General features: G+C 36.8%; 1 protein-coding gene across 1 annotated transcript in view; it reads right to left on the bottom strand.

The window, feature by feature from the left end:
* TMTC4 (transmembrane O-mannosyltransferase targeting cadherins 4) overlaps positions 1–13,235 on the bottom strand; it is a 52,458-nt gene that overhangs the window by 17,656 nt on the left and 21,567 nt on the right. The window contains exons 6-11 of the mRNA XM_080575922.1: positions 9,788–9,885; positions 7,579–7,671; positions 4,206–4,367; positions 3,246–3,448; positions 1,440–1,611; positions 1,224–1,355 (exon numbers count right to left, since the gene is read on the bottom strand). Of these exons, the coding sequence (XP_080432048.1) occupies positions 1,224–1,355; positions 1,440–1,611; positions 3,246–3,448; positions 4,206–4,367; positions 7,579–7,671; positions 9,788–9,885 (860 nt within the window). The remainder of the gene's footprint in view (positions 1–1,223; positions 1,356–1,439; positions 1,612–3,245; positions 3,449–4,205; positions 4,368–7,578; positions 7,672–9,787; positions 9,886–13,235) is intronic.

Raw genomic sequence — 13,235 nt, 5'->3', positions numbered from 1 at the left:
TGGAGCTACACACAAAGAAACAGATTGCATTTGCTCCATTTATAGTATGCGCTTGTCATTCAGAAGACAAGATACACTGAGGTCATCATTAAAAAGGAGATGGTTGCCTACCACTGCCACAATAAAATACTACAGCTCTTTTTCTATGTATTGAAATCTGAGATTATTCAAAGATATCACCATGCTGTAAATATTGATCATAAATGCACTTTAAAGCTCACTGATGCCTATTTGTATTCCGATATGTGCTAAGTTTATCATTCCCTCCACAAAGTTGAGTGTTTCTTGGCTGTTTAAACTCTGTATCTTGATCTGTATTTTCTAGGTTATAGAAATCTAATCTTTCAAAACATCTGTGTGTTGTTATTAACAAGCTGTGGATTCCTATTCTGAGGCTCACTGAAGATAGCGTGTCCTAAAATTCAGGCAACATCAGGGCTCTGTGGTACACTCCAACAGATCCCAGTCTCAGCTATCAAAGGACTGCTGCAGAGCTCACCTCTAATGGCAGGCTAAATTCAGTCTACCATGCTACACTGATGCTCAGTGCAGTGAAACAGCTTACCCAGTCCCATCTCTGACTTTTTCCCTCACTAAGACTTGCAAGGGACATTGCAGCTCTCCTCATTGCTTGTGTCTGAAGACTACCTAGCTCATTCAGCCGCTGTTAAAGAGTGGAAGTAGGAGCAAAGATTTTACCCCATGTCCTGCAATTAAACAGATGATATGCTTCTTTCTCCCTTAGCTGTGCTGGCTATACACACCACTGGGAGGTACAGAAAGAAGATTCTAAAATCATAGCATAGGAATTATTCAGGTGAATACATTTCAACTTACTTACATCCTCTTTGATATTTTGTTGTAATAATCTGCAATTATGCATACAATTCTTTTAAGAGATTTTCCTAGCACATCTGATTTGACTGGATGCTTTTTCCTGAATTATATTCCCCTTTCTCCTCCCCCTCCTCACTCCCACCCCCAAGTTCTGAATTACAATTTCAGAACAATACAAAATTGTAATTTGCACTGTCTGGTATTGACTGTGCACTGTGTACTGACTGTTTTAACACCATAATTTAGGTGTCTTATATGTCATATTTTTGCCCCAATCAAGACTGAGGTCTACTATACTACAATGCATCAATTACACACGACCTCTCCCACTCCAAAATTCAAAATGTTTTCTTAAAAAAAAGATTAAAAGTCCACAACTGACTTACTTTTGCATTGAGAGGGCACACAGACAGTGCACTCCTAAAAAGCTGTTCTTCTGACCTCCACTGACTGCTGCGAAGCGCACAGCGCATAACGTTTATCAGTAAGATTCCAAGTACTGCGACAGCAAGAATTTTCTTAAAGAAAGAGAAACAAGTTAAGAACCAAACCATTCAACTGAAGCACTTCATCATCAGCCTTAGTGATTGTTTTGATAGTACCTTTTTCTTGGCTTGCTTACTCAAGAGAGTAAATCCGTATGTAAACAGAATACAATAGCCAATGCTGGGGAGGTAGATGACTCTCTCTGCAACAACAAATCCTACACGGAAGAACAGGTTACTTGCAGGAAGAAAAGGGATAATAAGAAATCCAAGTCCCAGTGTAAGAATTCTGCAAACAAGAAAGATTCTCAAATTAACCACAAAGTTTAATAGAATACCTTTTCCACTCAACATATAAACTTTATTAAAAAACAGAAAGATGTGCACATGAGCAGAGCGTTCAAAAGCAGCCCTTGGGAGCTAAATAACAAAATCAGATTATGTTTCAATAACATTTTGACACTTCTTTCTATCACGGAGTTTTAAAATCCTAGCTATAATTCCCAGAAAAGCAGTGTTCATGCTTCCAGAGAAAAAAATCAACCCATTAAACATTAATTACATAATTCCTATTAAAAATATATGGGCAAAAAAACTAACAATAAAAGCTGTCTAGTTTTGGAACCAATAAGGCAGTAACACATGGAAAAAAAATATATTTCACTTAAAGAAGAACTTAGGTACGTTTCCTACTGAGAGTGTTGTCTTTCCTAACAAAGACATCAATAGCAGAATCCATTGTGTTTAACCACGTGAAAGTTACTCATCTACACTCTCCACAGTCATTGGAGAGAGGCACTTCTCGAAGGCAGTCCATCTTCCCTGTTTCAGGTATCTACGTTAGGAATGAGTAACGCTCAGCAGGTAACTCTTTATGCACTATAGAAAACTTAGGACAACTGAGAATAGGAACCCTATGTCCATGTCAGGCCACAGGCATGGTAGTTTTCTACTCCAGTTTATTACAAATAAGTCTCTATACTGTAATGTAAATGACAAATCTAGAGTAAGGTACTTCTTAGTCTCTTCTCCTCCCTAATTGTCCTTGGCCTTCACTTTACTTTTGTCTTTATTATTACTAAAAAAAAACACCAACACCTGTTCAGCAATATTGGCTTAGTGAGTATTTAAAAGAAAACACGAAGACACTTGTAACAAGTGTAAACCCCCTTCAGAATGGTTTTATCTGTGCAAATGATTATGGGAAAAGAGGAAAGGAAGTATAGTGGGATGATAGCCTTTGGGGAGACATAGGGAAAGAAATAAAATTACAGAATACCATAGAAATAAAAAGAATATATTCGGTACTCTGAAAAACAGGATGACATCATTATGACTGAGCTGCTGAAAAATGTTAAAGAGCTGAGAAATTAATTATACATAACACCCATAGGAATGGACAAAAGTTTACAAAAGTTGAACAGAAGACCTTAAGACAATAGTTCACAGCAAATTTTTAATTTCTTTTGGTAAACTACAAGTTGTTTCCTCATGGTCAGCATTCTGTTTTTTTAATAGTATGTCCAGTATTTCTACCTCCTTTCAAGACATCTCCTCTCTTTCATTATTAGGAGAGAAGATTAAAGGAGATGACTTATAAGAAGCAAGGGCAACAGCAGACTATTCTGTTCTGAGCAGAGATTACTTTTTACCACCTACAGTGTTAAGGATCTCAAAATGCCATTTCAGGAGAAAAATAAAGCAGCCATCCATACCTCCCCCTCTAAGTCTGCGTCCCACTAGCCTGTGTACAGTGATGGGCCCAAATTGGGATGAACTGTAATGACAGCTATAAATATTTATTTGAACTGCATTTGTTAGACACTGGTTCCACTGAATTGTTAAAATTATCAGTACTGAATTTAACAAAATAATACTGTACTCAAGTTGTCCGGGCGTTTAAAATTCATCACTGTCTCTTACCTTCTCTTATGGCTGTCTTCTGAGCACAGAGCTTGGCATATCAGGCCAATTAGGCAGAACCAAAGTGCTGCTAGTGCAATTATCCTCCAGTCGCTGACGGATTTAATGAGAGGTATGCAGCCCATTGACCAATCAAAACACAGCCACCAGGGACATAACAGCAACCATGCATTCAATGAATAGTAGTAATTATAGTTTATAGCCTGTCAGTCAAAAAGAAAACAAACATTTATTTGATACTAAACTTAAGTGCGAGGGGGAGAAACTTTAGTTCTTGTTTTCTATCATTTCTGCTATTGCAAAATATTTCTTATACAAAAAGAGAGACCTTAAATACTGTTATACTACATCTAGTTATATATTTACTTACTTTATAGCTGTGAAATTATTATTTTTAATATAGTTACGTGGTTTTCCTATTCAGAGCAGGGAAATGCAGTTCTATACTGTGCAACCAATACCCACATGTAGAAAGAATAATTTCCCAGAACAGGAGGAAATGTCAAAAGACAACACCTTTCTTTCAGTCTTCATCTCCAAAGCCATATTTAATACAGTCAGAGGTATAAAGCCAATACATACTCCAAATGCACCAGACCAGAACTTTATGCTATTTTCTTCAATTGTGAAAGAACAGATGAAGAGTCAAATACAGTATGTGGAAAAAGGAAGAAACCCAGCAAAAGCTAAACCCTTGCACGCATGAGACAAGTAGTGAATAAATGGAAATGTACTTCAATGTGTGCAGAGCATGCTAAATTGAATGCAAAGAATATATAGATATTTTTTTCTTCAAATTGCAGAAAGTCTTCACAAGGGAAGGTGACTCATCACACAACTCAAAATGTTTAGACTGCCCGCTTTATTGTTTCTTTGAGGCGCAGAAAAGAAAATTTAATTTGATGACAAAGACAAATGCTCTGAGCTTGCCAGAAAAAAAAAATCAGCTTCATAACTTACTCTCACAAACAGACTATCTGCAAATGAAGCTGGGTTGTCTACTTCAGTAAAAGCCGGTGGCCCCGTGCCCATAATCCTCCAGCGGATATAAAGTATACTAGCCCCTCCAGACATCAGAAGAGTTATCCTGAAAAGCAGCCCCTTTCTTAATAGCCCAGCATTCTGCAGGAAAGAAAGAAAAAATAATAAGAAATAAAAACAAACTATTTTTTTTCTCATCCTGGCTATATTCACATCTTTTTTGTGGCCATCTCAGAAAAAAGAGGCTGTCAATTGACGTTTGTCTTTCTTTTGCAGTTACAGGAAAGGTTTCAAGCTTTACTACAATTAATTGCAAAATATTTTTTGCCAACATTTTCATTTCATTATCAATCAGAACACTTATTGAAGAATTCTCTTCTACAAATCCTCAGTAATTTTATAGTTGATATAATTTCACACATCAATTTTTGACAAGGAATTTGTGAAGAACATAGCTGTTAGTATACACCACATTAAACTCATTAATGCAGGACAGTTTTCCCATGAATTTTGTTTTAAATCGCTCTGATTGACCTTTTGTCACCAAAAGTTTTTCTCCACTTAGGTCTATTTAGGGGTAAAATTACATGAGTGCAAGAAAACTGCACAACTTGAAGCTGAGTGAAAAGAAAAAATAAATTTTTCACAATCAAATGCAATTAAAAAGCCAATGACACACAGGCACCAAAATCACTTTGGTCAGGGTAAAATTATCCAGGAGCTATAAAAGAAATAATCCTGTTTTATCTATAGTATTAACTCAGTTGATTTACATTATAGGTTTTATAACATACATATTAGGGTCTAAAGAAAGCAATTCACTTAAAAGCAAGAAATCTGAGTCCACACAGAAAAGTGATGTCATAGAAGCTAAATTTTACAAACTTCTGCTTCTTCCCTATGAATTATAACTCTTCTTCTCCATGCTTGCACCTGTTTCATAAATGAAAAAAACACAACCAAAGAAAAACAAACGCCGCTGTGTGCCACAGAGGTTCTTCACCCTTTTCCAGAGACTGGAAAGAAAATCATGAACTATAATGATACCCACGTCACAACTTCAAGATGCAAACCCAGTCTTCCAGCACCCTACCCAGCTAGCAAGTGTTAACTCGGATGGGAAGTGAAGGACCTAGCTTCTCTCCCAGTCCCTGTGTTACAGTGCTGTAGGGCTCCCTTAGAGCTGCCTGAAACCTGATGGCCGAAGTTAACCTATGCAGCCTCAGTAAGTTATCAGAGATGCAGAAGATCAAAAGTGAGAGTTTCTCTGAAATGAGGGGTCACTTCCCTCCCCACTGAACATGTCGGAAGAGGAAAATGTTGATAAACTGTGGATTTTTCCATGTAAAAGTTGACTGGATCCTGAAAAATATGGTCATGTGATCTCCACCTTTGGCTCTCCTTTATCCCTTCCTTCCTTCCTTAATTTGATATATTTCTATTATCTTTAAAAACCTATCTGATAGTTATACATGATCAATTCTATATGTTCACCATAACAGCTGACACGCTGATTATTATTACCTATGACTGCAATATGCAATTATTTAGGAGATCAATATTACTTATTTCTGAGGTCTAAGAAAAAAATAGGCTTGTTGCATAAAGTAAGAGATCCAACAACGTCCTGGCTAAAGGTATTTATTCTCTAAAATGATAGGAAAATAAGTTTACAAGCATTATTCAGATGGGTTTTTAATATTTGTAGCTGACAACGGAGTCATCATAAAATACTTAATTGAATGCCTACGGAAACAAGTTTGTATTGTTGATTTTACATAAGCTAGCCTCTGTGCTCAAATGGCTATTTCCAGTTTGCACATCTCAGCAACCGAAGTCAATACAATGAAAATCATTCCTAAAAACTGTTTTTGGAACAAAATTGTGCTATGAAGGAAAACAGGATAGTGACAATTTATGTCTTATTACAGAATAACTAAACTAAAACTCTTATCCCAGACTTCATTTCATTTAACAGTACATGTAGCTCCTCAAAGGCCACATTTCACAAATCACAAAATCTCTTAGTAAGCAGAATTTAAAAAGTTGAAGAAGCATTACCGTATGTCTTACGGTCTTTGATTTAGAGTTAACTGACATCTGGCATGAAACTGAAACTAATCTCTCAAATCGAGAGGAAAAAAATCTGCAAGTAAGAAAATTTAAGACCTGACATTTAACAAAACAAAACAAACTTTAAACACAATTCAATGAAAAGACCAGAACAGATTTCTGTAGCTGGTAGGAGCTAAAATTAATTACTTCTATTAAAATAAGAAAAAAAGACAACACTTTCTTCACCCAGACATCACTGTTTAAAAGTCACAAAACAGAAGCACAATGCTTTGAGCTATTCATGCTTCAAGAGTAATCCTCCAAAAAATGTTCACCTCTGACACATTTCCAACACTTTAATTCTGAACTTGATCTGCTTTAATTCTCTTCAGCTCTTGACTCCTCCTTTTCCTCATGCTAGTCAATATTAGTCCCATTACACAACTCAATTCTTCAGCATTCTTATTTGCTGCCTTAAGTACTCCTCCATCCCTCAGCCATTCTTGCCTAAATCTATTGTTTCAGTTCTAGAGATTCCAATTTCACTGATTTCCTCACAAAGCTCCTCAAGAACATTTCCATTTCACTCTTTGTGAAGGAATTTTAAAGTCCCATAGGACTTGTTACTCAGAAATATGAGCAAGACTTGTCTACAGTGAAACCACTGATCAATGCAAGCTCCAATGAATATTCCTTTGCCTTGCTGAAGCTTGCACGGGAGAGGCAAATGGTTTAGCTGTTCAACAGCAGTGATGTTCTAGAAGGCTGTTTATTTGGTTGTTACCAATTCTTCACCTAAAGATGAATGTTTCTGTGATTTGCTTATGATCACAATCTCACAACAAACACTAGGTGTTACATTCCACTTGAGCCAATATTAGATAGAGCAGTACCAACAAAAGTCAAAAATTCAATCCTTAGTGACTATTTGTGCTTAAATATTTTTACTTTCAAGTTTCCAGGCTACTCGGAACTGTCTCCTGTTTGGTAGCTCATATTCTAGCTTCTGACCCTGCAGAACTTGTGCATCAAGCAGTCAGCTCTTCCACACCACATTTTTAAGATAATGTTGAGAGAAGCATGGAATGGATTTCTGTATTCAATGCATTTCTAACGTTATTCCATTACCACTCATGTTGAGAAGATGTCACAGCCCATTGCCTTACTTAGCTGACTGAAAACACCTCTCATTTTTCTTTAATCCTCAGCAAAAACAGAACTGCCAGAAGTTTTATCTTTGTCTTTTAGTACATGACTGTCTGAATAGCAAGAATGAATAAAACCTTTAAGGACTCACCTCCAATAACTTGTCTTTACGTAGTAACTTTTGAATGAACTCCAAAACATTTAGCTTGTTAATCACCATGGCATCAAACACTGCATTCAAACCCTAAGCAACCAAAACAGAAGTAAGAACATAAGATGAAGTAGCTACCCAAAACCAATTTTTAAGAAATGCACCTTATATTCCAATTCTACCATGAGCTATCATATATCTTAATTCTGATTTCAAACAAGTAGATAATAGGTACCTTGCTAGTAACAATGGCAGAATAAGAAATGAACAACCTGAGCTCAGATGAGCAGACCATCACATCATTGTAATGTGTATGCTCCTGCTACATCTGATACCGGGATATACCAGGGATACCACGTACCAGCAAGCTACACCCTGTATGTATGGTTACAACGGCATTGAACCACCTATCTGTCTGCTGTTTTTTTGCCTAAATGTTCTGCAGTGTAAATGCCGCAGTCAAGAGGTAAGGCTTCTGTCCAAGTAAGGTGGAGTTTCTTTAAGCCTTCTTTTATTTATTTATTTTTTGCTGTGCAGCATGGTATCTTTTGACTGACAGGTTCCAAAAATATTAAAAGGTACTTAAATTGTCACAACAAGCAAAGGCTGAGAAAGATTTTACATGGGTATCAGGCTTTCTTTTCTTGCAATTACATCAATACACACAGTGGAAGTTGCTGAAAAAGAAAAGCAGAGTTCTATGTAACATCAGCCACTACACATAAAACTAGAGGATATTCAGCTCTTTGCTAGACTATACTTGCACATATTTCCCCCACAGAAACAAAAAATATATCCAGAGGTAATTCTTTTGAGGTCAATGAGGTAATTCTGTTGAGGTCACCAGTAAAATCCAACCTCAATGTTCCAGCAATCACCAACCATGACAATTCATGACTACTCAGCCTACATCCTAATACCTTCAGAAATTACCTCAATGTCCTGTAAACTAAAAGGGGAAAAAAAAGTCAGTAAAAATATCACCTGGCAAGGCAAAGAGTGAGGACACTGGGAGGCCATAAGTCTCTTTTCAACAGTCAAAGGGAGAAAAGAGAAGATAGGCTGGAGAGTTGGATGGTTCCACATAGAGAGATCAGCTGGCAGTTACAAGGCTTATGGCTCACTTACATGAAGATTGGGAAAGTAGGAAAGCAAGAATCTTGCTGAAAAATACAATCAGCCTACAAGGAATCTTTTTAATGTGCGATTTATCCCTTCATCCTTCTGACCTTTACCCTTCAACTCAAGGATAAATATCATCACCCTAGCAATGCAACAGCAAACAGAAAATCCAGATCAAATAACAATTCTGTCTGCTAGCTCAAATAATTACTTCATACCACTAGAAGAAATAATCACACTATGTTTTAAGACAACTTCTGTTTTCCTCACAGATACCTTTGAAAAATACATCAGCCTGTGAGTGTCTATCAAAAAATAATGTCCTACAGCAAGATGTTTTCAGTAATTTCTACAATTTTTTCTAAGGCTGAGAAGGTCCTTGCTGCAAATAATTCTTCTGATTGCTTTATCTACGTCAATTAAAGCTACAAATCAGATTCACTTATACAGATATACAACTATGCAAAAGGTGTAAATCACTGATGTAGCATTACAGGTGGCTTACTGGATCACCCAAAACAGACTATCTTCACTTCAGTAATAGAAACCAAGAGTAAAATGAACATGAAAAGTAAGTACATCTGTTTGCATAGGCTGTTTACATAAGAGACGGAAGGAAGAGATTCAGTATTAGAAATACATAAACAATTACCCTACTTATAATTAGGAATGTTCAAAAAAAGCAAGAGGGTGGAGCTTCTAAAAACAGTCTCCTCCAGTTATGTCTTTGTTCATAGACTTCAGAGAGATGTTTGTTGACCCACTACCTCAACAATCATACATTCAAAATCAAGGCCAATGAACATAATACACAGTGAAACTAACACCGTGAATCTTAAATTTTGCAAGAAGTTAACAGATACATGCAAACTGCTTACAAAAGATAAAACGAATTCCAGCAGGTTGGCTGGGATACAATGAAGAGAGCTCTACTGGAATACTGTTTTTAGTCAACATTAACTAGTTTTCTGAACAGAACAAAAAGATGTTCACGAAATTAGTTGTGGAGAAGATTCATCCTTGTATACTTTACAACTGCAGCTGACAGATGCTAAGGTCAAAAATCAGTCAACAAGAGGATTCTTACCAGTATTGTAATTCCTTGTTCTTTGCACAGCATGGCTACTGCACCTAGGAGAACACTCACCAGCACCCAGAACACAGAAAAATGATGTCCTTCCTTATCTGTCAAAATAAAGCATGCCATAACATTAGGTTTATACATTTAAAGGTAAAGTTAGAAATTCAAATTAAAGTTAGAATTAAAAGCAAAACAAAAACAAACAACCAGCATTTAATCTCACAATCTTTTATATCAGTCAAAATCTGGATACACAGACTTGAAAAGCATTACAGACTTGAAAAGCACTGGGCACCTCCTGCAATATGCTGGCATTTGTCCTTTTATTGCAGTCATTTTCTATTCTCAGAGACATTAGAAATCTCCCTGTTTGCTAGATGTCTTAGCCAGACTAATTAGAATGGCAGAAGCTTCACATAGTTTTCACAATTCATCATCTGAAAAGGTTAATTCCCAATATTTAGACTCATTTATCATCCTTAGCTACAGCTCTATCATTACTGGCCACTCTCCTCCAAGCTACCACAAGAACAAGAAATTCTTTCTAATGGTTACACATAAAGCAGCACCACACACAAACTGTGTTAACAGTAGCCTAATGTACAAAGGCACAATGAGCTGCTTTTCCAGGGCTGCTACATTTAGCAAGTGCTATATGTCATTTCATTAGTACTGCCGTGGAATGCCACGAAGCTCAATAATTTCAGCATCTGATCAGAGAAGCAGTTAGTTCTTGCAGTTTTACAGCAGGGTGAGGAACTCTGGGGTTAAGAGATCAAGAGTAGCTACAGCTTCTAGTAGAAAAAAAAAGTCTTTAAAGACTGCACCATGTAGCTGAGTTTGGGGACTACAAGCAGGCATTTCTGAGACTGATATAACAATAAGCTCGACTACAGCCAAGGTACTATCACACACAGTACACGGGTACTTCACATAAAAACATGTCTGTCACAACCTCTACTCCACAGGTGCAAGCAACAGAGGGAAACACTCAGCTCATTCAGAGAGAGTTTCTCGATTCAAGCAACATGAGCTCTACAGGCATCACAAGAATCATTTGCCATGTGAAAAAAAAAACAAAAGTTGAACTCTATATTCATCGACTGAACCCCTTTTTTATTCTCCTTGATCTCTACAGCAGTTCTTTCCTACTGCAGGTTGGACCCTCAGCACTTAAACAGAACTGCAATAATCGTCTACGCAGAGGGCAAATGGAAGAAGTAAGATTTATTTCACCAGAAGGAGGCACCTGAGAATAGAGCTGAAGAGAAGAGAATGGAATAGAACAGAACAGAACATGAGGCTTCCTTTCTAACTGGTTGAAAGAAGGAAAACCCTTTAGGGATCTAGTCACCTACTTAAATGCAGTTCAGAGAAGCAGCTATTGCTTTTCACTGATGATAAAGGGAAATTAGCATACTAACTCAAGTTGTTGACAAGTAAGATACGAACCATCACAAGTGTCTGAGGATCTACTGACGTTGGTTCATTGGCTTCTTCTCTCATTTTGAGGCAGAGCACTTCTTTTGTAGCAGACAGCAGAAGATTTGAAGAACAGGAACAAGTTTTAGAAGCACTCGTTTCTTACCGAAGACTTAAAGCTTCAACAAAGTGAATATTAAGATGTTTGAAATTCATTGCAATAAAATCTAGTGGGCATTTGTTCCTTCTCCCTCCATCCCAAATTATTTCCTTGTAGGTGAGGACAGAGTTAACATTGGAGGTGCAGATGTTATAAACTGAAAAGAAAGGCTCCTGAAGGAAAGAAGTCATACACCTTCCAATACCAAAACAAAACATGGAAATACAAAATATATAATGGCTAAACTAAAGAGGTTTTAGTTGTAACTAAAAAAAAGCAATGAGGAAACTAATTCACATCACATATACAGAGCTGAGGGTTTTCAGGGTTGCAATACGCACACAGTTCATGGAGAACGGGGCTTCAAAATTCTTTATATAAGCTTTGCTAAGAATAAGGAATCTGTCCTAAATACATCCCTTGAAGATCTTCAACTCTTCAGACTGCCTGCAACACAAGACTGCTCATCCAGTTTTTGAAATCCGTCTTTTTTTTTTTTATATAAGGTAGAAAGAAACTAGTTGGCAGGAGGTGAAGATAGAAGGCAAGCTAATTGACTGTGATGACAAAATAACAATCACTCATTCCTAGTAAGCGTGAAAGGGAGAACATTGAACAAAGTCAATGGACTTCACTGAGTTTACTGAAGTATACTTTCTTCAGGTGAGAGGGTTCTTCTTCCCACAATCAAATTCTGGAGGAGAGAAGCTGGGATGTCTGAGCACAAATAAAGACTATGTTAACATGGAAGTTGGTAGGAAGTATATACAGCAAAGAGACACCAGCACAGTGATTCACAAATGCTTTGATAACTTGCAGTGTGAGAAGCAACAGGGAGAAAAGAAAGTTCAAATTATCAAGGACAAGTATAACAATAGCGCACTCATACAGCATGAAATTCATAAAAGCTGCATCATAAAAGGAGAAAAGGCAATTTATGTAAAGGAGGAGTTATTCCAATACTCAATGAGAAAGAAAATGGACATTGCCAAGAAAATAGTGTTCTGTGCCTTTTTGCTTCATTTTTCACAAAGAGGTCAGTTGCAATTAGATGGCTTACACAACATCATCAGGAAAGGAGCAAGAATAGAAGCAGAACAGTGAACAACAACAACACAGAATTTACAGGGAAGTTAATCTGTTTTAAATTACAGCAATTGATTACATTTACTCCAACAGGTCCTATACACCACAGAGTAATCTCAACTGTTACCTCTGAGACATCATGCAAAATGCATGAAATTCCAGAAGCTTGGAGTTAAAAACAAACAACCAAAAAACCCCATCATGCCTGCATGTCTACTACTGAAAGGTAAAAGAGATAGGAAAAGTAAAGCTAAAGCATCAAAGCCAAGCTGACTGGTTGAAATTGTCCAGAAAAAAAATACACAAAGTATTTTCTAGATGAGTCTCCAAAACAAAAGGATATGATTAGTTGTTTTCCAAAGACATATTACAGCTACTTAAATCAAATTAAGTATAGTTTTTTGACTTGGAGAGCAAAGAGGGCTTTCTGGATGAGAGCAAACCTGTAAACCTTGACTACAGGAAGGCATGAGAATGCCACTGGAGACAGTGTGAAATAAGCAAGAAATAATAGGGGATGGATGAAATTATAGAATGGATAAAAGTAACAGTTGTAAAACTACACGAAGACTCTAGGCCACTGCGCAAAATGGGAAAATACATTCTGGATTGGGTCTTCCTTTCAATTTATTGTTTATAATTATAATTTCAATTATAATTTTATTCCTTTCAATTTATTATTTATTACACTAGTCATAATCAAATGCTATTCAATAGGCACACGTTCAAAGTTGTACAGAAACTGACTTGTGTTGTGAACATCTCAAGTCTCAGATGCCAGAAATG

Source organism: Anser brachyrhynchus (genome assembly GCF_964034855.1).
Source record: "Anser brachyrhynchus genome assembly, chromosome: 1".
NCBI lineage: Eukaryota > Metazoa > Chordata > Aves > Anseriformes > Anatidae > Anser > Anser brachyrhynchus.
The sequence above is the reverse complement of the archived record's forward strand: the minus strand, read 5'-3'. Positions and strand labels throughout refer to the sequence as shown.